At 30.6% G+C, this 26,731-nt stretch overlaps 1 protein-coding gene across 5 annotated transcripts; it reads left to right on the forward strand.

The window, feature by feature from the left end:
- Window positions 1–26,415, forward strand: LOC115715193 (lupeol synthase). 5 transcript variants are annotated; one of them, XM_030644023.2, is made up of 16 exons: window positions 1–221; window positions 443–676; window positions 15,035–15,223; window positions 21,714–22,001; window positions 22,650–22,728; window positions 22,836–23,002; window positions 23,261–23,449; window positions 23,547–23,660; window positions 23,790–24,029; window positions 24,126–24,224; window positions 24,331–24,387; window positions 24,669–24,715; window positions 24,847–25,168; window positions 25,391–25,471; window positions 25,566–25,649; window positions 26,199–26,415. In XM_030644023.2, the coding sequence occupies exons 2-16, from the start codon at window positions 476–478 to the stop codon at window positions 26,319–26,321; spliced, it is 2,280 nt and encodes a 759-aa protein (XP_030499883.2). In that variant the 5' UTR covers window positions 1–221; window positions 443–475; the 3' UTR covers window positions 26,322–26,415. The 5 variants fall into 5 exon arrangements, with proteins under 5 accessions (XP_030499883.2, XP_060969357.1, XP_030499884.2 ...); XM_061113374.1 differs by having other exon boundaries at window positions 463–676; XM_030644024.2 differs by having other exon boundaries at window positions 2–221; window positions 469–676.
- Window positions 26,416–26,731: the final 316 nt, after the last annotated feature.

Raw genomic sequence — 26,731 nt, forward strand, 5'->3', positions numbered from 1 at the left:
ACAGTTCTCAAAAAAATATTGGAATTAAAATCAAATGAACTGAGCAATATATATATAGTCAATGCATATAGGATCATATAGTTGAAATTACCGTGAAACTAGTGGAGACAATAATTAAGTAGGTGTTGACCGCCACCACTTACTCGATATATATTCTAAACTTTCTCCTCCTATACATATAATTCTAAGTTTCTTCCGACCTCTTTGATCTAGCTCTTTCGGTAATTAAGTTCCTCTCTTCTTTTAAATATTTTTCCCTTGACAATATTTGAGAATATGTATCTATATATAGGTGAAGAATAAGATTAACTTAATTAAGTATTGTGATAGTGTATAAAATATATATATATATTCTTGATATATAAATATATGTGTATATAATATATGTATAAGGTGTTACGTAGTGTTGAAGCTTTATTTATTACAATAATATTACGTAGAGGTTAATTTGAATTAACGTAGGAGTAGTTTGAATATGTGGAAGATCAAGTATGGAAGTGGAGCAGGAGAGGCATACTTGTTTAGTACCAACAATTTCTTAGGGAGACAAACATTTGAGTTTGATCCAAAGGCAGGGAGTCCTGAAGAACGAGCTCAAATCGAAGAGGCTCGTCTCAATTTCTACGCAAATCGCCACAAGGTGAAGCCTAGTAGCGACCTTATTTGCCGACTCCAGGTAATATTCTAATATCCATATATATTATAGATACTTATAGTTCCATAAATTTATGTGCATGTAGACATATATAAGTCAATATTCTAATAATATTCTTTATATTTATATATATATATATATATATTTATATAATAGTAGCAAATACTAAAATAGTTTCTATACCTACTTTGATTTTAGCTTTACATATTAAAATGTTGGGTTAATTTATTAGATAGAACTTTTTTTATCATATATGTATATATATATATACTAGGTGTTAAAAACGTTTTGGCACTTAACTCCTGTTAAAATTAATGGATTAATCATAGTTTTTATTTTTATCTATTGTATTTAAATAAAGACAGATAAAATATCTAATTAAATTAGCATTTGATTAGATGTAAAAAAAAAAAAAATTCTAATTAAAGTTACTAAAGATAAGTACATATTAATATTAGTGCTAATTAATTATTGGCTACCAGAACAATATAGTATTGAACATCTTAAAGTGTCACATAGTAATAATAATGAAAAAATTATTTACCAAAAAAATAGTACAAAGATTATTCATAAAAAGTAAAATTAAAAAAAAAAAAAAGACAAAAAAATTACTAACCAATTATTGGGTACCAATATAGCATTAAGTACATGAAGAGTACCAATAACAAGTACAAAAAATCATTTTAAAAAAAATAAAACAAAAAACATAAAAATTAAAAAAAATAGTAAATGGTACAAAAATTATTCATAAAAAATTACTAACTAATTAATAATTATTTACCAAAAATAATAGTAAATAGTACAAAGATCATCCACACAAATGAAAAAAAAATACAAGAGACAAAAAAAAAAAAAATTACAAACTACTTATTGAGTATCATACCGATATGACATTAAGTACATTAAAAATACTAATAGCAAGCACAAAAAAATTTAAAAAAATAAAATTAAAACAAATTTAAAAAAGTACAAAAAAATGGGACTACACTAATATGGCATTAAACACATTAACGATAAGGCAGTAACCATATTAAGACACTACAAGAAATGTCACTTTTACCAGCACATTTTTGTGCTGGAAAAAGTTAGATTACGCTGGTAAAATAGAATTTACTTGTGCTGTGTTGGCAAATCAATGTTAGTATTAGAACTTTTGCCAGCATAAAATAAAAAGTGTTGGCAAAGATGATTTTTCCCAACACGTAAATGCGCTGGTAAAAGTTAGATTTTAGCCACTGTAAATGTACGCTGGTAAAACTTTGACTTCTTTGCCAGTGCAGTTTGCGAAATGCGCTGGTAAAAGTTACTTTTACCAGCACAGTTCGCTAAAGTGACATTTCTTGTAGTGAGAGTACAAATAATAAGTAAAAAAATTATTTACCAAAAAATAAATAAAAAACAAAATTAAAAAAAAAATAAACAAAACAAACTTAGAAAAAAAAAAGCACAAAATAAAATAAAATATTATAAAAAAATTATAAAATAAATATTATAAAAAATTATAATAAAAAAATATTCACAAAAAAACAAAAACAAATCCTTTTTTGGTCAAAGTTTATTGGAAGTACAAAATTATAGAAACTTTCAAAAAAGGCATTTCAATTATATACATAAATAATTGAGCATTGCTATTAGGCACGAGTAGTGCCTAGCACTTTCTCGATATGTCGCGTTGCGATTGGCTAGCGATACTCCCTAAAAGCTATTATATTAAATTATATAGGACCAAATACTGAATTGGACCAATAGCGATATTGACACATAGGAGGGTGCTAGACACTACTGGTGTCCTTTAGCATTTCTCTAAATAATTAGTGGTAACATCAAAAGATCCCTAAAAGGCTTATTTCATTATCAGTGTAAATATATTCAGTTAATTAAAATAACTATAGTGATAATTGAATTAAAAGTTAAAAAAAAATTTACAGGTAAGTGGAGCCTTACTTAGAATTATTGCTCGCTATAGGAACATGTTTAAACAAAAATATTACAAAGAAAAGAATCGAAGAGAAGGAAAAACATGAAACTTTACCATTTTAATTACAAAATGGTCCCTAATAATAGCCATATATGCACAAGGAGATAATAGACAATAACACTCTACCACCAGATAGTAGATAATACCATGCAATATCTTCAACAAATTATCACTAATTTTTACTTCTAATAATCTTAAAATCATTCCACCAAGTATTTAACAGAGATGCAAGGTTAGCAAAAAGGAGTCTTAATCTTGCTTACGGAGATAATAGGCAACAACACTCTACCACCAGATAATAGATAATACCCAGCAATATCTCCAACAAATTATTATCAATTTTTACTTATATTAATCTTAAAATCATTACACCAAGTACTTAGCATAGATGCAAGGTTAGTAAAAAGGGAGCCTTAATTTTACTCAAGGAGATAATAGACAATAAAACTCTACCACCAGATAGTAGATATACCCCGCAATATGTCCAACAAATTATCATCAATTTTCACTTTTAATAGTCTTAAAATCATTCCACTAAGAACTTAGCAGAGATGCAAGGTTAGCAAAAAGGGAACCTTAATCTTGCTCATAATCTTGCTCATGGTGTATATGAAACTTTACCATTTTACAACTAAAATAAATTCAGTTATCTTCTTATTATATATAGTTGGAGTTAAGAAATCACAATATTAGCAACAAATGAATTAGCAGTAAAAACAAGGTTAGATATTTGTGTATTCCGCTCTCTTATTAATACTAATATAAGTAAGCAAACAAATAAGTAGAAATTCCTACTAATTTTAAAATTCTTGTCAGATTCTATTAACTCTGATCTGTAATCAACATCCTTTGTCTTGGTACAAGACCAAAAAAAAATTCAGAGAATATACTTGGGTAATGATAGGAGAAAACAAACTAAAATTGTAAGGTACGAACCTTTGTCCTCATCAGTTTCTTTATAGGTGATTAAAGGATTAGACTCTCCATCAATATCAAGAACCCGACGGTAGACTCCTTTCGCATAGTTCGTAGATGAATTGCCAATGGAATAGATCATACTGTTTTTTTTCCACGTGATCCTGCATAAATATAGGAGAGGGTTAATACACAAATTTCTCACTTTTAGCCAACAATTTATACTATTTGTTTTCTTTTTAAAATACTATAAATATTAAGCTATGATAAAAAACATAAAAATTGAGATGAGATGTAAATGACAAAAATAATTAATAGTTGTGGTAGTAATTGAGATGAGATGTAAATGACAAAAATAATTAATAGTTGTAGTAGTAAGAGAATAATTAATTATATGTGATAAAAAATATGAAAGTAAAATAAAATAAAAAAGTACTATACCAAAAAATAAGAATGAAAGCATATAGCAGAACCAATACTATACATAATAGATTATTTTTTTTTTTTATGGGTAAATGGCGACAAAATCTCCAATACTTTCGTTTTGGTTTCATTAAACCCTCAAAACCTAAATTTCTGCGGGTAAACCCCCAAAACTAGGAAACTGTTAACAATTTAACACTTCGTCCAAATTTAGCTGTTAACTGCCAGGTTAGATTGTCCACGTGGACACAATAAACACGTGGCACAATTTTATGGGTCCACGTAAATAATTATTTAAGAAAAATAAAAAATTAATTTAAAATTAAAAAAATTAAATAATATTTCTTTTTTTTCTTTCTTTTTTTTTCTTTCTTTTCTTTCTTCTTCTCTCTCTCTCTCTCTCTCTCTCTCTCTCTCTCTCTCTCTCTCTCTCTCTCTCTCTCTCTCTCTCTCTCTCTCTCTCTCTCTCTCTCTAATACGCAGAGGCAGGCAACACCAACCCAGACAACCGCCCACACCACAACCACCCTTCCTCCGCCCAGACCACCGCCCAGACCACCCTTCCTCCGCTCGAACCACCACATCTGCCCACCACTAGGGGTGTTCACAAAGTATCCGATCCAATCCAATCCGCACGATCCAATCCAATCCGCAAAATACGGATATCCGCACTTGTGCGGATTGGATTGGATTGAAAAATCTAAAATCCGCACTTGTGCGGATTGGATGTTGTTTGACCTCAAAAAGTAACCGATCCAATCCAATCCGCACTTAATTATATATATTTTTAAAAAATTATAATATGTAGTACATATTAATTAAAAAAAGACACAAACTTTTAATTTCTTAATCTTTTTTAGTAATATATAGAGTTGGTGCATTTTATTTATTTTGTAATAAAAAACACAAGAAAAATAATTCTTATTCACATAGACACACACATAAAGTTTAAATATATATATATATATTAGCTTATTTATTTTAGTAATTAGATACATATATATATTTTAGTGTAAATCTAAAAATAAGTATATATATATTGATATATATATGTATATTGGTTTAATTTGTATATAAATAGAGATGCAAATAGATTATTATTGGAGATTAAGAAACAGTAGTCTTTTTTTAATTTTTTTCTATGAAATATTAAATAATTTATTATTAAAAAAATAACCGATCCAATCCGCACTATTGCGGATTGGATTGGATTGGATTTAAACTCTTATCCGGATCGGATTGGATCCAAAATATGAAATCCGCACTTAGTGCGGATTGGATGTTGTTTGACCAAAAAAGTGCGTATTGGATCGGATGAACACCCCTACCCACCACCACCATAACCCCACATCTCAGATCCAAACACATCAAAGAGACCTAAACACCTACCAAAATTTGGATCCCGATTCCATAAAAACAAATAAACACAAATTAAATCCACAAGAAAAAAAAGAAACTTCAGATTAAAGAGAAAGAAAATCGCAAGGGTGAGAGAGAGAGCTCACTGAAAATCCCAAGGAGTCTGTCGATGTGGGGCTCGTGAGATCTGAGATCCTGAACTCCAGCAGTGGTGGCGTTCCTCAGTCGCCTGCTGCTTCCATCTCCCGGCAGTGGTGGCGTTCGTCCCAGAGCCTTGGTGATGAAGATGAAGAGGAGGATGAAGATGATGAGGTTGAGAAGTTTATTAGGTTGAGAAGTTGAGAAGTTGATCTGGACTGAGAGAGAAAGAGAGAGGAGATCGAGAGAGAGTGATAGAGAGAAGAGAGAGAGAGAGAGAGAGAGAGAGAGAGAGAGAGAGAGAGAGAGAGAGAGAGAGAGAGAGAGAGAGAGAGAGAGAGAGAGAGAGAGTGAGAGAGAGAGAGAGAATCGTTTCGGAGGAAAAAGAAAGAGAAAGAAAAGAAAAAAAAAGAAAGAAAAAGAAAAAAAAGAAAAAAAAGAAAATTATTTATTTTTTTATTTATATTTTTTTTTTAATTTTAAATTAATTTTCTATTTTTTTAAATAATTTTTTACGTGGACCAATAAAATTGTGCTACGTGTTTATTGTGTCCACGTGGACAATCCAACTTGGCAGTTAACAACTAAATTTGGACGGAAGTATTAAGTTGCTAACAGTTTCCTGGTTTTGGGGGTTTACCCGCAGAAATTTGAGTTGTGGGGGTTTAATGAAACTAAAACGAAAGTATTGGGAGTTTTACCGCCATTTACTTTTTTTTTATATATATAAAAAATAAAAAATAAATAAATAAAAGAAATAAATAAGATATATAAGATTATGATAGAAGGCTAAATTCAGTTAAATATATATATATAAATATAAATGAGTAAATGAGAGTCGAGTTATTAACAGAGTTATATATATACTAGTGTAGGGCACGTGCGTTGCACGTACTCCTACAATCTTAGTGGAAAATGAATGAAAAATTAATTAGAGACTAAGAACATCTTTAATGGAAAACTATAAATATAGTGTATTGTTATTTTTTGAATATTTTATTAAAACTTAATTTTAATAGTGATTTAAAATATGTGCAAAATTTGATCAAAACTAAAAATTGTACCAAATTTGGCACAAAAGATAGCATGAGCTAAATTTTAGTCCACAATAAATATCACATTTTTTAGTTACCTCTTTGACATTCATTAATACTATTCATTAATAAAAAAATTATATTTATAAGATATTAAAATAATATAATATAATTAATTGTTTTGTATATTTTCAATGAACATTAATGATAGTATTAATTTTATAGCTAATTTGCACATTGGAGCACAAATACAAAAATTGAGCTAAATATAGTTCTATAATATATATATATATTTTAGTCAAATCTAACCCAAAATATATACCATCTATTAAAAATGGTGTAAGCTAATACTTAAAACGAATCAATGTTTCCTATTTTTTTCTTATAAAAAGGCAATCCAAAAACAACAAATCTGACTGATAGAACATCCTGCTACAAGTTTTTTCACGAACAAACATCTTATATAGTGAATATATATTACATTTACATTACACAATATTATCTATATGAATGAGCTTGACTATAATCATGCAAAGAGGTCAAAGAAGGTGACATGTAACACAGTAAATGAAAAAATAGTGTGTTAATATTATCCTCCAAAGTAATTGTATGTAATAGTACTGGAGACTGGAGATAACCACAAGTTAAAGACTTTGATCTTTGATCTTATGATATGAAAAGTCCATCTACGCATCTAAAAGATAGTAGGTTTTGGAGAACTAATTAATGCTAAACAATGACACGATATATGTTTCTCTTATAACACAGTATAACTTAAATTCAATAAATCCATGGAACAAAGCTTAAATAAAATAAAAGAAAATCAACACAAATAAGTTGTTCCTTATTTTCCGTAGAAACATATACAACATATATAGTATACCTTTAATCAAATAATTATACTATGTCTAAGTTATCATATTAAAACATACACAAATAAACTCAACAAATTCAAAACACATCAAACCACTAAATTAATTGGGAGAATTTTCAATAACAAAAACAAAATATAATGTATTTTTAGCTAGGGCCAAATTTGGCACACATTACATCACCCTTAGAGTTAAGTTTTAGTAAAATATTCTAAAAATGATAATACACCATATTTATAGCTCTCTATTGGAGATGCTCTAATATCTCAAATTTAACTAATTTGATGGAAGACCACTTTTACCACTTTATATATATAAATATATATATATTATATATTAGAGAATGAGCTATAATAACTCAAATTTAGCTCATTTGATTAGAGTGCTCTAAGAGCATCTCCAATGGAGAGTTATATATGTGGTGTATTTCTATTTTTTAGAATATTTTGCTAAAATTTAACTCCAATGGTGATGTAAAAACTCAGAAAATATACACCCTCTACTGAAGATAGTCTAAGATAGAGATTGTAAACCTCCTTAATAAATCAAAAGTTCAAATAGACAAGTAGAATTCCTAAATGTCCTAATTTAATTGATCTTCATCAGTAAACTATAGGTGTTGAGAGAAATGGCAACACGTAGCAAAAGTGTAGGTGATTGGTAGGTCTGTACATAAATTTTTGTAAACCGCCTAATCCGAATAACCCGCCCAAACTAAACCGAGATAACCCAACGAAAAATATAAACTGAAAAACCCGACGAAAATATAACTCGTCAAACTAACCCGAACAACCCGATTAAGAGGGTTTTTTATATATATATATATATATTTATATGTTTTATTATATATATCATATAATTTATATGACTATTTTAAAATATAAATTTTAAACTAATATATTTTTTTATGGTGGTTGATTTGAACATTAAATTTAATCTATATATTTGTCTCATTATTACAATTAATTAAAATATAATAATTGTATGTAAACAAAAAATATTAGTGGTCGGTTTGGACTGGTTAACCCGACCAAGCCGACAAATTTTATTGGGTAGGTTACTATTTTTTTTTTAATTGGACGGGTTGCACTTAGATTTTTGTAACCCGATATTTATATTGAGTTGAATAAAATATAGCATAAACCGACCGACGAAAAATGAGTATAAAGTTGGCCAAGATAAATTTAAAAAAAAATGAAATACATAAAAACTATTTTGATAAATAAAAGAAAATACTATTGTAAAAAAAATATTAGTGGTCGGTTTGGACTGATTAACCCGACCAAACTGACAAATTTTATTGGGTGGGTTACTATTTTTTTCTCTTAATTGGACGGGTTGGACTTAGATTTTTGTAACACGATATTTATATTGAGTTGAATAAAATATAGCATAAACCGACCGACGGAAAATGAGTATGAAGTTGGCCAAGATAAATTTTTTAAAAAAATGAAATACATAAAAACTATTTTGATAAATAAAAGAAAATACTATTGTAAGAAAAAAATATTAGTGGTCGGTTTGGACTGATTAACCCGACCAAACTGACAAATTTTATTGGGTAGGTTACTATTTTTTTTCTTAATTGGACGAGTTGGACTTAGATTTTTGTAACCTGATATTTATATTGAGTTGAATAAAATATAGCATAAACCGACCGACGGAAAATGGGTATGAAGTTGGCCAACATAAATTTAAAAAAAAAAAATGAAATACATAAAAACTATTTTGATAAATAAAAGAAAATACTATTGATAAAATAAATGTACTATAATGCCCTCTTAAAAAATTAAAATAGAAGGGTAATGTTGTATAATAAGCAGGAGGTAAATAAAAGAAAATACTATTGATAAAATAAATGTACTATAATGCCCTCTTAAAAAATTAAAATAGAAGGGTAATGTTGTATAATAAGCAGGAGGTGAAGAAGTCTCTTATTATATATAAGAAATGACTAAATGAGAGTCGAGTTCTTAAGAGAGTTGACCAGTACTTAATTGACAACTTTATAAGATAGGTATTAGGGTATAAATAAGTGGATTTATTATCAAACAGACAGAGAAAATTGGCAGAATTAAAACAGAGAGAAAACGAAAAAGAGAGAGTTATCAATATTTAACCAGTCAATATAAGGATAAAGTTATTAATTTCTGATTTTATTAAGGACAAAATTGTCTTAAAACTATTACCTTATTAAGACACTTTTATAATAGTAAGATATATATTTTAAATTTAATTAAAGCATATTATATATATATATATACATAATTTTGAGTTACATAATTGGAATTCGTTCAAAAGCATTCCCAATAATGTGGCTATGACCATTTAAGCTAGCCAATATAATTTGAGATAATTTTGTCATTCTGATTCATTATATTTTAACTTTTTGGAATACTTTAATCAATGGTATAAGTAATAAAAAAGAAAATTAAAACATTGCATTTAATTTTTTTTTTCTCTAATAATTTATTATAATCAAATATTATTAATAATTAATTTTATTTATTGTGTTGTTTCCTTAATATTTTTTTTTTCTTTATCAAAATTAGAAGAAAAATATATATGTGTTTAGATGTCCCACTAAATAATTGATTTATGCTTTAAATTCTATAAATATATTTTTTTTTTTATGTTTTATTTACAATTTTACGATATAAATTTTTTATTTACAGTTTCGTAAATTTAATTTTTTAAAAATAATTAAGATTTTAATGTTTTAAAATTACTAAAATATGACTTTCTCATTAGAAAAAAAATAAGCGTGAGAAAACAACAAAAAATGAAATCAATCTCACAATAATTGTAAACAAACTATAAAATAATAAAAAAATAATAAAAAAAAATAACCTCATGATAACTATAAATAAACTATAAAATAACAAAAAAAAAAAAAATATCGAATAGTTTATCATTTTACTAAAGAATGTGTCTTTGTAAATAAAAAAAAATTCACACTATAGAAATTGAAATTTTTTCCGTATTAACGTATTTTTGTAAATTTTTTTTTTCAAATTTTTAGTGCATTAAGTAAAAATTTCTTCAAAACCATTGTTTTGTCTTTAACATCTCCCTAAAATTTAACTAGTAGAAGATAATCTTGAGCTAGTTCATCTTCTTCATCCTCATCCTCATTCTGCTCTTGTTCGACAGATTTTTTTTTTTTAACAGATTTGATTTTTGCTTTTAATTTATCAATATCTCACTCTTTCTGAGCCACAACATTAGAAATTTCTCTTTTCTTCCTACCAAAAATTAAAGACGTCTTGGCAATGAACTTGCAAAGTAATAAATAAAGTTAACGAATGTCATTTTGGAAGGAATGTCATTCGTTAACTTTATTTCCAGCAGCATTGACACGTCCAGGATGCTCTATTGCCCCGAGCGCCTGAGTGAGAATGTCATTTCGGCCATGGCCTTAAACTTGTCCCTAACTAACTTATTCCTCCAATTGAGCCTATAGTGCACATATTCAACGATTATATATATTAACTCATTATTACTTTATCAACGATTAATAATTACTATCTTAGCGGTAATTTCCTTGTCGTAATCAGTGATAGGTTTTGTTTTCTATTGTCAAGATGATACAAACACGGTGGCGTGAGGGATCATGAACCTCAAGTTCCTTAATCTGCATTATTTTACACAACTTAAATGAGTACTATTACAGTTTGATGTACATTGCTAGAAATTCGTTATAGTAATTACTTACCACATCTTCTCTTACATTTTCTTTTTTTTGTTTATCTTTCCCTAATTCACATTAATTGACTCATATTCCCTCATTGATATCATTTCTAATGTATTGACCATCTTCTTCTTCAAAGGTTACACTTAATTTCCATAACTTGTTCATGAATTAGTTGCCCAACAATGAAGTCATCATAACATAAATCAAGATTCTCCTCATCCTCTTCATTCTCTAAGAATTTCTTTTCTAGTGTTGATAAAACAACAAACCATTTATCATTCATCGGATTAGAAATGTAAAAAACTTGTACTGCTTCACTAGCCATGATGGATGGATCGTTCTTGCTTCCTCTCTTACTTAAATAAACCAAAGTAAAACCAAGTTTGTTAGTTTTTACTCCAACATTCTTTTCGACCCAAGAACATTTAAAAAGTGGAATTCAAATGCAAAGTAATTGAGCTCCCATATTTCTTCAATAATCCCATAATACGTCATGGTACCTAAAACATGGTTTTTATCTTTTGCACTTGCAAAAAGCATGGCTTCTATGACGATACTTATGCTACTATTTTGAACCTCTCGAGCATCATCTCTTGATTTTGTATGAAAATATTGACCCCTTACAATGTACACTTCATGAACTTTACTCCAACAGCAATACGACTCAACTCATAGGATACTCCATGATTCGCTTCGTTCACCTTTACTAGAATGGTATTCTTCAACCATTGAATGAAAATTTAACGATGCTCGTCTGCAATCAATTTTTTTTTATATGTATGATGTCTTGGAATCCATTAATTGTAATAACTCCTTATAGTCACTACAAATCATAAATGTGAAATTAGAATGAAAAGGTAATGTTGATCTAGTTATTGTTCATCTTGACTAATTAATGTTAAATAAAGGAAAAACTACCTATAACGTATGTTATATCACTACTACAAAAATAGGTTTTCCCGACGTTTTTAAATAGTCGTTTAACGTATTCCCGTCGGTTTCTATAACCGTCGCCTATTCGACCGTCATAAATCGGGCATAATAGGCAACGGTTCAAAACCGTCGCTAATGTGGGTTTCTCAACGGTTTTAAACCGTCGCCTATAACTGGGTATAGGCGACGGTTTATAACCGTACCCTATACTATAGGGCACAGTTTAAAACCGTCGCCTATACCTTGTTATAGGCGACGATTTTAAACCGTCGGGAATGTAAAAAAAAAAATTGCAGATTAATGGCAGAAAAATCTGTATTTTCCCCCATTTTTTTCCTCCATTAGCTTTATAATTTTATCTAAATTAAAATAAAACAACTAATAAATTTTGTTACAATAACAACTAACTTTAAAACACATTAAATTTATACAATGACAAAATAAATATACATAATGCATAAAAAAGTATATAAATAAATAAATGTATTTATACCGAGCTCGGAGAGAGAGAAAGAGACGAACGGGAGGTGGTGGTGGTCCGACGTATGCAATGAAGAGTAGAGGGAGACCGACGGGAGGAGGGTTGGGTGGAGATCGATGGACGAAAGAGACAAGAAGAAAGGGAGATCGAGAGAGGGAGGAAGACGGCGAGAGAGGAGCGCGATGGTGCAGAGGCGTGGGTGGGTTTTTGAGAGTTAAGATTTTCGTTTTAGGGTGTGGGAAATGGTGAAGAAATAGGTGAGAAGATATAGGTGGGCATGTGGGAAATAGAAAAAAAAAGTAGGTGGACACGTGGAAAATGTGGCAAGAAGTAGGTGATGATTTTTTAATGGACCCTTATAGGCGACGGTTTTTAACCGTCGCCTATAAGGGTCCATTAAAAAATCGCATTTTATTAAAAAATCGTGGCCTATTTTGTTTACTACGATTATAAACTGTCGGGAATACTAAATTTTTCCCGACGGTTTTAAATAGCTACTTAATTTTTTTAGCGACGGTCCCCAAAAAAATTATTTTTCGGACCGTCGCGAATTCTGATATTTGTATTAGTGTATATGGCCAAATCTCTACATTATTGTTCATCACAACTAATTAAGCTTGATCTAGTTCAAACTTTGACACAGTTACCTTTGTTCCTTTCCTCCATAATTCTCTATCAATCTCATCTAGGTCAGTTCTTGGTTTGCTAATGCCCATTGCCTCAACTTCAACCATGTACTCTGAAACAAAATTCCATAGCCTACTCAGATATGTAGCACTCAACCATAAATGCTTCTAGGCGATAGTGGTTACTCACATAATTTTTAAGTACCTTTATCTTTCTTTCAAATGGATATATCCATCTTGCCCATACTGGCCCAAACAACCTTGTTTATCTCGCTAGATGAACTATTAAATGTGTCATGATATCAAAAAATCAAAGATGGCAGATAAAAGTTTTCAAGGTTGCACAATGATTTTACTACATTTTTATGTAATGCATCTAATTTATCTATTTCTAATTCTTTCTTGCATAACTTATTAAAAAAATGCAAATATTTTTCAATAACTCTAGAATATGTTTTTTTGCAAAACTGATCTAATGGCAATCAAAAGCAAAAGTTGTATTAATGCATGACAATTATGTGATTTCATACTCATTACTTTCAATTCATCCTTATTTCGTTATTTATCAAATTTTTGATGTTAGACAAGTGTCCATCAAGTACTTTAATATTTGAAAATAATTTTTATAAATTGTGATTTTTGTGACTAATACCGTTTGTCATGGATATTTTAGTCACAATATATGAATATTAATTTATAATTAGCCACAAATTTTTTACTTTTAGTCACAAGTTTTATTATGAATAAAAGTAAAAAAAAAATTTAGTGCCCAATAAGGGCCCATTTATTTTTATTTATTTATTATTATCTTTAATTATAATACATATATCTTTTATGTGCTTTCGTAAGTAATTAGTAAATATTTTAATTTTATTTTAAATAATATTGTATATTTTAGATGTTTTGAGGTCAATTTTAGATTATTAAAAAATATATATAATAATTTAATTTTGCTATAATTTATCCTTTTCATTTATAATTTCATTTGTTTCTAAATAAAACTAAATAAAAGGATCTACTCTAAGTTTTACCTGCCCGTCCCTGATGGAGAATATTCAAAGATGGAGGATGAGGATGGGAACCTATTATTTACCCCATTTTATTCCTAATCAGCTGTCACAAGATTAAAATATTAGAAAACTCTCACTATTGATCTGTCGTGCCACCTTGAAACCTAACTTAGAAAATTTTTTACTTTTAGTCACAGCAAAACTTGTGACTAAAAGTAAAAAAATTGTGACTAATTATAAATTATTATTCTTATGTTGTGATTAAAAGGTCCGTGACTAAAGGTATTAGTCACGAAAATTACAATTTCCTGTGACTACATGTATTTTTAGTCACAATACTTGTTGTGACTAAAATAAATTAGTGACGACTTGTAACTAAATACTATGTTTTAGTCACAAGTAACATTTTGTTGTAACTAAAAATCACATTTAGTCACAAAAAAATTGTGTGACTAAAAAGTTATTACTAAAATTTACAGTTTTTTGTAGTTCTTCTTAAAAAGTATCGGGCTTAGCTATATTTAATTCATCCTTATTATAAATTTGGCAAGAATTAAATAATAACAACGTTTTTCATCCAGTGTAGTAGAAGTAGCCTCACCATATTCATGTGAAGTTGTGAAATTGATCAACATACATGCAAAGTCCCCTAGCCCCCACATCCATTGTGAGACTATTCGGGTTACAAAAAGACATTCCTAACACACTACTATCTATTAGACATTAGAAAAGCAAGAAAGAAAAAAGAAAAAAACACAATTCAATTAACACTACTCATTTATTATTACATGTCAGTAAAAAAAATGTATTCTTAATAATCAATATATGTAAAATTTTTGTGCAAAAGTTATTATTTATAAGAAGTAGTACTATTGAGTAATGCTTGATTTTTCTTTGTTTTTTGAGTAATTTTTAGATGCTAAGAGAAAGTAATTTTAAGCAAGATATTGGGCAAGTGAAAGTGGATGAGGATGTTGAGGACATCAAATATGAAATAGCTGATGCAGCCATGAGGAGGTCCATTAAGTTTTGGTCAGCTCTTCAGTCACCACATGGGCATTGGCCTGCTCAAAATGCTGGGATAATGTTCTACATCCCTCCACTAGTAAGTTTATATAAATCTCAACATTATATATTAATTAATTGTATCTATCTTTGAAATCACGAAGCATTATCATTTCCACAATTTTGCAAATTTTAGCTTGCATATGTGAGAGTTTCAATTTAATTTGATTTTTTTTTTCAATTTTTTTATTTATATATAGTTGTTGATTCAATGTCTTATGTTTGTTCATAATTTGATTTACTTTAAAAATCAAAGTGTAACTAATATTTTCTTATTGTAGTTTATATTGAAGATATATCATTATGGTCTTTTTTTTGATAATTAAAAATACATTAATTTTCAATTTAGGTTTAATACAAATTTGTTGATTGATTTAGAGAACCATTTTTTCAATGTTTCAACTGGTCATTGAACTAGTTATATATTGTAATTCGATCGATGATAATTTATTGATGTTGCATTATAATTTTTACTTTGTAAAATGATACATTTTTCTAAATTTAAAAATTCTTATGTATATTAGAATAAAAAAATTATTTAGTTAGATAGGTTTTCTAAATTAGCATAGGTATTTTAATGTAATGCTTGGCTGTGAAGGAGATTAGTTAGTTATGTCTGTTATTTCCGTTTCTTGATTAGTTACAGCTGTTAGTTAGTTTGTTAGTTTTGCTGTAACTGTTTTCTGTTTCATCAATTGTATATATATCACACCTTGTATCAATTCATAATATCAAGAAGCTATTCTTTCAGCTCTGTGTTTTCTCTCTTTCTTCCTCTTTGTCTTCTTCCTTTCGTTCTTCATGGCTAGGTACAATACCAGATCAAACATGGTATCAGAGCCTTTTCCTCCATTAATGGCAAACGCTGCTGTTAATGGTGTAGGCAACTCCACCTCCTCCGATCCTCAGCCCGCACAATCGAATCCCCCTGCAAATCCATGGAGTCGAACCCGTGAAACAGAGCAATCTCGCAGTCCTATATACTTTAGCCATTCTCTCTCTGTAAAACTTAATGACCACAATTTTCTACTCTGGAAGCAACAACTTCTAGCTGCAATCCGTGGACATCAGCTTCAAAGGTTCATTCAAGAAATTGCTCCTCCACCACAGTTTCTCTCAGATGCTGATCAAGCAGCTCAAAAATACAATCCGGAGTTCTTAAACTGGGAAACTCAAGATCAGTTATTGGTCTCTTGGCTCCTGTCATCTATGAACGAGAACCTCCTCATTCGAATGGTTGGGTGTAACACTGCTCGACAAATATGGCGTACACTGGAGAAGCACTTCACTCTACAAGTCTCCTCTAAAATTCTTGAGTTCAAGACTAAACTTCAGAATCTCAAGAAAGGTTCTCTGTCATTGGATGAATATTTGCTAAAGGTTAAGCAACATGTTGATCTCTTGGCTTCTGTGGGTGAAAATCTGTTCTCTCGAGATCACATTGCAGCAATTTTCAAAGGATTACCCAGCGATTATGATACCTTCATTATTTCCTCAAACACTCGAATTGAGGAATATTCAGTGGGTGAAATTGAAGCTCTACTCTTGGCTTCAGAATCAAGAATCGAGAAGTCTGAAAAAGATGTGGAGCCGACTCTTAATCTTGCCATTGCTGACTCAACATCACGATCCTCTGAAAATTTGCTGCAACTTGAAGCAAATCTTGCTCAATTCAACAGGAATTTCAGAAATCCTATGCCACAAAGAGGTCAGTATTATCCTCCATACTCAAATTTTCCTCCTCCAAATTTTCCTAACTTCTCTTCTAATCGAGCTCCCTATTCTGGTAATTCCTTTTGAGGATCACCTTCCTTTTACAACTCTGGGAGAGGCTCTATTCCTGGCACTAGAGGAGGCAAACCATCTCAGCATCACAACAGAATTCAATGCCAGCTATGCCATAAAATTGGTCATAATGTTATTGACTGCTTTTATCGCTTTGATAAAAGCTTTACAGGTGCTGTTACACCAGCTGAGTCTACTCCAATGCAAGCCAATATTGCTCAATCGACTCCTATTGATGACAATCATTGGTATCCCGATTCTGGTGCTACAAGTCACTACACACCAGATCTGCAAAACATAGTGACTCCAGCTGATTACAATGGCCAGGATCAGATATTTGTGGGCAATGGAGCAGGTCTATCTATCAAACATTGTGGTCAATCTTTTGTTACTTCCAATAACTGTGCTAAGCCTCTACTTCTCAAGAATTTGTTGCATGTGCCTGAGATAACTAAGAATTTACTTAGTGTTTCTAAGTTTGCTTATGATAATAATGTCCTGTGTTTGAATTTCATGCTCATGCTTGCTATGTTAAGGACCAGGTTACCAAGGAAATTTTGTTGACTGGGACTCTCCACAATGGCTTGTATACTTTTGATCCAGGTCATTTCAAGATAATTCCTTCCTCACATCCTACTGTCAGCACAGATACTCATTCCATCAACCAAAAATCTGCCTTCCTTGTCTCTAATGATTCTGCTACTTCTGAACCAAGCTCCCAGTCATGCACTCACTGTAATAAATCCTTAGTTTCTGATTTTAATCTGTGGCATAACAGACTTGGCCACCCTTCTCCAAAGGTGGTCACATCTGTGTTGCAATCTTGTAACATTCCATGTAATAAAACTTCACATAGTGTTTGTGCAGCTTGTTGTTTAGGCAAGATACACAAACTGCCTTTTCCAAAATTTTCCAATACAATGTATTCTGAGCCATTGCAGCTTGTTGTATCTGACCTATGGGGCCCTTCACACACACTATCACATAATGGTTATAAATATTACATGAGTTTTGTGGATGCCTTTAGTAGATTCACTTGGATTTACTTGCTGAAAACCAAGTCTGAGGCCTTAAAAACCTTTCTCCACTTTAAAACCGAAGTAGAATTACAATTGGGAAAGAAAATCAAAGTGTTTCAATCTGATTGGGGTGGGGAATATAGGAGTTTTTCTGACCCTCTTAGACAAGCAGGTATCATTCATAGGCATCCTTGCCCAACTACTCATGAACAAAATGGATTGGTTGAAAGAAAACATAGGCAAATTGTTGAACATGGCTTATGTCTACTTGCACAAGCCTCTATGCCACTAAAATTTTGGGATGAGGCCTTTAGGTGTGCTGTTTATTTGCATAACCGGTTACCAACCCCTGTGCTTAATCAATTATCCCCAATTGAAATTCTGTTCAACACTAAACCGGTTTACACTAATCTCAAAGTGTTTGGATGCCTATGTTACCCTAATATTAGGCCTTATAATAAGCACAAGTTGGAGTTTAGATCCTCCCCATGTACCTTCCTTGGTTATAGTCTTAATCACAAAGGGTATAAGTGCATTGACTCAAATGGTAGGTTGTACATCTCTAGAGATGTTATTTTTGATGAACTCAAATTTCCATATGCCTCCATCTCTACAGATGTTTCAAGTCATGATTCTGAGTCTTCTACTTCAGGTGCTATTCCTCTTACTTCTCTCAGTTATACTGTTGAGTCTCTCTTCTCCAATTTTAATTCTTCTACACCATCTGACACTCTAGCACCTGATGTATCTCATTCTGGTTTGAATGAACATCCTGCACCATCTGTCTTACCAAGTTTCCATTCAAATCTGCCTCAAACTTCTGATGCTTCACAATCTGCACCAACATCTCTAAATACTCCAACAATTTCCACTAATCCCACTACTGAACATGCATCATTACCTAATACACCTGGTCCCATAACAAACAGGCACAACATGCAAACACGGGCTAAGTCAGGGATTCATAAGCCTAAAGCTTTTCTGGTTTCACAAGAACCAACCAATGTCAAGGCTGCTTTGAAAGAGCAAAAATGGTGCAATGCTATGAATGAGGAAATGTTTGCTCTTAAACGAAATGGCACATGGTCGTATGTTCCTTTACCTGCTGGAAGAACACCAATCGGTTGTAAGTGGGTATATAAAGAAAAATTGAATGCTGATGGTACTGTCAATCGAAACAAAGCTCGGCTTGTGGCTAAGGGGTTCCATCAACAAGCTGGTTTCGATTTCACTGAGACGTTTAGTCCTGTTGTGAAACCGATTACCATTCGAACAGTCCTTTCTCTTGCCTTGACAAACAACTGGCCTATCCAACAGCGTGATGTAAATAACGCATTTTTAAATGGTGATTTGAAAGAGGAAGTCTATATGACTCAGCCCCCGGGTTTTGAACTCCCTGATGCTCCTCATTTGGTTTGTAAACTCCATAAAGCTCTTTATGGCCTTAAACAAGCACCTCGTGCTTGGTTCGAAAAGTTACACAACTGCCTGGACAATCTTGGGTTTCAATCATCAAAATCTGATCACAGCTTGTTCATCAAGCACACTTCCTCCTCAGTTACTCTCATCCTAGTCTATGTTGATGATATTATCATCACAGGGAGTGACTCATCACTCATTTCGTCCATTATCAGTGAGCTGCACTCAAAATTTTCATTGAAAAATCTAGGCCAGTTACACTACTTTCTCGGTATTGAAGTGCAAACCACTTCAACGGGGCTGCACTTGTCTCAAGCTAAATACATACGAGATTTACTGATTAAAGCTCAAATGGAAGGAGCTAAACCAGTGCCAACACCAATGATTAGCACCTTGAAACTGTCTGCATATGAAGGGGAACCAGTTCCCAATCCCCAGTTGTATAGATCAATCGTTGGTGCTCTACAATATTTGACCATGACTCGGCCAGACATTTCCTTTAGTGTCAATCGAGTATGTCAATTCATGGCTAATCCTCTATTGCCTCATTGGAATGCAGTGAAACGTATCTTACGATACTTAAGTGGATCGATTTCCCTTGGTTTGACTCTGAAGCCTCTTACTGAGTTCGAAATTTCTGCATTTAGTGATGCCGATTGGGCCAGTGATCCTAATGATCGTCGTTCCACTTCTGGGTTTTCCATCTTCTTTGGGTCAAATCTCATTGCGTGGCAATGCAAGAAACAACAGACAGTTTCTCGGTCTAGCACCGAAGCAGAATATCGCAGTGTTGCTCAAGCTGTCTCTGAGCTTACATGGCTGCATTCTCTGTTCACTGAACTGCGCATTACACTATCTCGAACACCAGTACTTTGGTGTGATAATCTCAGCACGGTTCTATTGACAGCAAACCCTGTTCTTCATGCTCGAACAAAACATATCGAGCTAGATTTGTACTTTGTTCGTGAAAAGATCTCTCAGCAACTTGTTCGTGTCAACCATGTTCCAGCTTTAGATCAAATTGCTGATGGATTTACTAAAGCCATTTCTAGCTCTAGATTTGCTGTCTTTTGTGACAAACTTGGTCTTGCTGTATGCAACAATTCCAAGTTTGGGGGGGAGTGTGAAGGAGATTAGTTAGTTATGTCTGTTATTTCCGTTTCTTGATTAGTTACAGCTGTTAGTTAGTTTGTTAGTTTTGCTGTAACTGTTTTCTGTTTCATCAGCTGTATATATATCACACCTTGTATCAATTCATAATATCAAGAAGCTATTCTTTCAGCTCTGTGTTTTCTCTCTTTCTTCCTCTTTGTCTTCTTCCTTTCGTTCTTCATGGCTAGGTACAATACCAGATCAAACATTGGCTATTATAAGTTATTTTTTTTTTCTTTTTTGATACAAATCAAATATCATTGAATTGTTATTATTATTAATATTTTTTGAGTGTAGTCGTGATATTACAATATATTAATAATGTATTGAATTGTTATTAATTATCACAACTTTTGATTATTGTCAAAAAAAATTGAACCTTTTAAACTAGGTAAATACTATTTTGGACCTTGTGTTTTGCAAAAGTTATCAATTGGATCTTCTGTTTTGTTAAATGACAAAATGAACCTTGTATTTTCTAAAATGGTACAAATAGGACCTTGAATTGATTTTTTGTCAAAATAAAATTTAATTATAATCCGATCGAAAAGTGTTATGACAAAATTGTTTACATTTTCTGTATCTGTTCGTATTAGGAATTGTTTTCAAGTTGATTATATTAAAAAGTAAAAGTTATCAAAAATTAAGCTCAGGGTCCTATTTTTACTATTTTAGAAAATACAAGGTCTAATTTATCATTTAACAAAACACAGGGTCCAATCGATAACTTTTGCAAAATAGAGGGTCCAAAATTGTATTTAACCTTTAAACTAATATATGTACTAAATTAATTTTCCTCACACATCTATGATAATATTAAAATAAACAAATATGTCATGAGTTACAAACTAATTAAAAATCTAAAAAATTTGCTTGGTATCATAAAGAAATGAAAAGCAGGAAAAAAAAAAGAAGATATATATAACACTGATGGAAAAAAGTATGGTACGTAATTTCATGAATTGAATGCTATTTTGCTTCAAACTAGAACAGAATCGTGTACATATATCTATACATTGAGCATTTGAAAATATCAAAAGTTCATGTAAGGGGTATTTCATTTTCTAGTTTTTTCCTATTCAAAACTTATTGTATATAGGTAGATCATTTTCTAACATGAATATATATATATATATATATTGTATACATATATAGGTGTTTTGCACATACATTACAGGTCATATGGACACAGTATTCAACGAACATCATAAAAGAGAAATGTTGTGGTACATGTATTGTCATCAAAACAAAGACGGAGGATGGGGACTGCATATTGAAGGTCCAAGCACGATGATGTGCACAGTTCTAAACTATCTTGCCATGCGCATTCTTGGAGAAGGACGTGATGGTGGTCTTGATAATGCATGCTTCCGAGCTCGAAAATGGATTCTTAACCATGGTGGAGCAACTGGATCTGCTTCTTGGGGAAAGATTTGGATGTCTGTAAGTTCTTCTACATATCATTGATTAATTAGTTGGTACCTAACACTATTTCACATGGTTGGCCTATATCCCTAGTAAAAAAATTACCTATAACATATTAAATTAAAAAAATATATATACATAATTTAATAAACATTATGAAATAAATGTGAATTGCAGTTTTCAACAATTTTGTGATAGTTTTTTATTTTGTTTGTAACATGATTACGAACATGAAAATTTTAATTGGCAACAAATTTGTATATTTCAGTTGAAAATTAAAAGTAATTATTGTTACAAAACATATTTTTTTTAGAGCAAAATAACCTATTTATTATTTTACGACTATGTGAACGGTTCACCTCTACATTTTTACAAAATTTTCCATATATTTTGTAAAATAATTTTGCGATCATGTTAAATAAACTATATATGTTGGATTACAAAATTTGTTTTTCCTTATTGATATAACTCAGTATAAAAATTTATATATTTTAATAAGATATAGATATATAATGGTGCAATTTAGTACTTAATTGTAATTAATATATATTAGTAAGTATTGAATGGCATAATATGCCATAGACCAATGCACTTTGTATATATATAAGCAATTTCACTGCTAGCATTAAGTCATTTCACTTTATTGATTTAGTTATCATTTTGTAGATACTTGGTGTATATAGCTGGGACGGATGCAATCCAATGCCACCAGAGTTTTGGTTCTACCCTTCTATTTTTCATCCATGTAATGTTCCTATATGTTTCTCTCAAACATTTAGTTATTTTGTGCTTAAGTACGTATATGTATTTATGTATGATAAATAAAAATTATATTTATGACAATTAATGCAGCAAAAATGTTTTGCTATTGCCGAATGACATACTTGCCAATGTCGTATCTTTATGGGATAAAGTACGTTGGCCCAATCACACCTTTGATTCGAGAACTCAGAGAAGAGATCTACAATGAGCCTTACCAACAAATCAGATGGAGCAAGATGAGGCATCTTTGCGTCCAGGTGATGATATATATAAATAATTATTATATTTGATCAATACTATTTTGATATGGATTAAAAACTACTTATAAGTACCAATAAATATATTTATAGATGAGATCCCCTTGTAACAATATTAATGAGTTTATAATGGAATTCAATGAGGTTCCATTTCAAAATTAATTGGCAAAAATAAGAGTAGCCATTCATCTTATGTATTTTATTATTTTTTTACACGTTACTAATGTAAGACTCTCTAACAACCCTATAAAAGCACAGGCTGATAACTACTACCCACATGGTAGAATACAACGTCTCTTGTGGGATAGTGTCTACTACGTTGCTGAGACTCTTATTAGTACTTGGCCTTTTACGAAGATAAGAGAACAGTCACTTCATAAAGCAATGGAACATATCCATTACGAAGATGAAAATAGTCGATATATTACAATTGGATGTGTTGAGAAGGTAAATCTTACCTCACTATTACTTGAGTACAAATATAGCTAATATTTATTATTACTAACTATATATATTCATGATGTTAACCTTACTATATATGCAGCCCTTAATGATGCTCGCTTGTTGGGCAGAAGATCCAAATGGAGAATATTTCAAGAAACATATTCCTAGAATTGCAGATTATTTATGGGTTGCGGAAGATGGAATCAACATGCAAGTTAGTAATCCAGCATATATAAAGTTTATTTAACATGATCCCAATATTATTCATTTGTTCTTAATTAATTTTTTTTGATATATTAATTTGTTGTATTTACAATTGTTATAAAATTACATGAAAGTGCAGAGTTTTGGTAGTCAAGTATGGGATTGTAGTCTCTCTGTACAAGCATTACTTGCTGCAAATATTAGTGAAGAGATTGGGCAAGTACTGAAGAAAGCACATGAGTTCTTGAAGCAATCACAAGTCAGGGTTGACCCTCCTGAACATTCAAAATATTTTCGACATATTTCGAAAGGATCATGGACTTTTTCTGATCGAGATCATGGATGGCAAGTTTCTGATTGTACTAGTGAAGCTCTAAAGGTATATTATAATATAATTATTATTCTATCATGTTAATAAGAGTGTGGCTTTCACCTTAGTTTCACTTGTGTCTTTTTTCTTGTATTATTTTATTAGTGTTGCCTATTGCTCTCAATGTTGTCACCTGATATTGTGGGAGAGCCAATGGAAGTAGAGCACTTGTACGACTCTGTCAATATTATTCTTTCACTACAGGTGAGAAGATACAATAGATTGTGTTACCAAAATTACTTATATATAATATCTGTTTAGTGTACACTATTATCACTATTTGATATCCATTGTCGTATCTAAAAAACAGAGTGAAAATGGTGGTGTATCAGCTTGGGAGAAGGCAGGAGCTCCAAAAATATTGGAAGTAATTCAAAAGAAAACCCTTTTATATCGAACTACTTTTTCTCTTAATTGAAATACTCATTTTCACAATAAGTAGTAAGCATTTCAAATCTGAACTCACACATTGCAAATAGTAACCAATCAATATTTATTTATATTAGCCTAGAACCTATATCCTATAATTAAAATCAGTGTCATATCATTTCAAATAATATTTTAATGCACACTTTTTTTTTAAAAAAAAATAAGTAAATAAAAATAGCTATAAAATGCTTATTATTTATTTCTTTTTTTCTATTTCAGTGGCTCAATCCAGTGGAATGTATGGAGGATCTAGTCATTGAATACGAGTATGTAAAACTACACATAATTTTTTCAGATTAATTATTTAGATATAGTAATTAAACAACCAAAAGTACAAAAGCATATTTACTTATATATGTTCACACATATGTATGTATATATTATATACATAATACAGGTATGTAGAGTGTACCTCTTCCTCAATACAAGCATTAACTCTATTTAGGAAGTTATATCCGAACCATAGGAGAAAGGAGATAGACAATTTCATTGCCAAGGCTGTGAGATACCTTGAAGAGACACAAATGGCTGATGGGTCTTGGTATGGATGTTGGGGAATTTGCTTCATATATGGTACATGGTTTGCGATTAAAGGTTTGGAGGCTGCAGGAAAACACTACTATAATTGTCAAGCTATTCGTCGAGCCATTGATTTTTTACTTAACACACAGAGAGAAGATGGCGGTTGGTCAGAAAGTTACACTTCTTGCACTAATAAGGTAACCGAAACTACTATTAACTTTTCCATGTTAAGTAAAATTGAAATTAATCTAGTGAATTGAGAATTATTCTTTTAAGTTAGATCTTATCTTAGTTTCGTTGGTCTAAATAATAATAAATAAATAAACAAAACAAAACAACAATATGATTTGCGTTAAAAGAAAAATAAAAATTTAATCTTGATCTCCTCATGAACTTATTATAATAGTACTCTCTTGCAGGTATATACTCCTTTGGAAGGAGAAAACTCACATTTGGTGCATACTTCTTTTGCATTGATGGCATTGATTCATGCTAGACAGGTTTGTAATTAAGTAGCGTTTTTAAGAAAAGAATTCTTTTTTCTTCAAAAAAAATATAAATACATTGATTTATTTTATTAATTTACATATATAGGCTGAAAGAGACCCCACTCCTATTCATCGTGCTGCCAAAGTGTTGATCAATTCACAATTAGAGGATGGTGATTTTCCTCAACAGGTACGCTATAAAATAATTGTTCTTAATTTTTATATAAGTACATTAATATGCAACAAAATGAGGGAGAGAATAATCAAGAATACCAACTATTGTACTAGCTCATTCGAAACTTTTCTGGACTAGTTTTTCTATTTTTTTTATTGGTTAATTAGGATTTTTGTTCCTTAAATTTTTACATTTACTAATTTATGTTAGATTTTTATACTTTTGAATTTTCATCCATCTTAGACATTTTTATTAAAATTGAACAAAATTCTTTAAATCCAACAATCTCAATAATAGTTCAGGAGTATTTTTATTATTTTAAATGCACGTTAATATGTATTCGATCAAACTAAAATTAATCCAACTAATTATTATTTTGTGCAAATAATTCGTTTAATAAAAGCCAAAGGTATCTGATCATATATTAGAACAAATTCAAATTTTATTCATATAATTAATAAATTAGTACGTTTATGTTAGTGGTCTCTATTTAGTCTAATCTATATAATTAGCAGAAACTCGAAACTAAACTAATGACTGCCACTGGTATTATTATTTTTGCAGGAACTTGTGGGTGTTTTCATGAAAACTTGCATGTTACATTACGCAGCGTATAGGAATATCTTCCCCATTTGGGCAATTGCAGAGTATCGTAATTTAGTTACACTTCGAAATGAAGAAAATTAACTAATAGAGTAATTTTTATAAATTCAATTAGTTAAATATGTATTTTTTTAAAAAAAGAAAAATTAACTTTTAAATGTAAATTTTTTTTTTTTTTTTTTTTTTTTTTTTTATGATTTAGAGAATTATACTCCACAAAACCAATTTACAACTTAAGAGCACTCTAAAAAAAATCAAATATTCAATATTCAATATTTAATATTCACCGTTTTTATTGTTAGTATGTTTAGTGGTTAGTTGTGTAAACCCCAAGTTCTAACCTATCTTTTTCATATTTAGATTGATTTTATCTTGATTTAAGCTTGAATATAAAAAACAAAATCAAATATTCAACAACAAAATTTTACAAGCTTCACCTACTCTATAAACTCATTCTAGGCGGCTAGTGCTTGGGTTCCCCGAACTAGGGTAAT

Source organism: Cannabis sativa, chromosome 4 (genome assembly GCF_029168945.1).
Source record: "Cannabis sativa cultivar Pink pepper isolate KNU-18-1 chromosome 4, ASM2916894v1, whole genome shotgun sequence".
In the NCBI taxonomy this organism is placed as follows: domain Eukaryota; kingdom Viridiplantae; phylum Streptophyta; class Magnoliopsida; order Rosales; family Cannabaceae; genus Cannabis; species Cannabis sativa.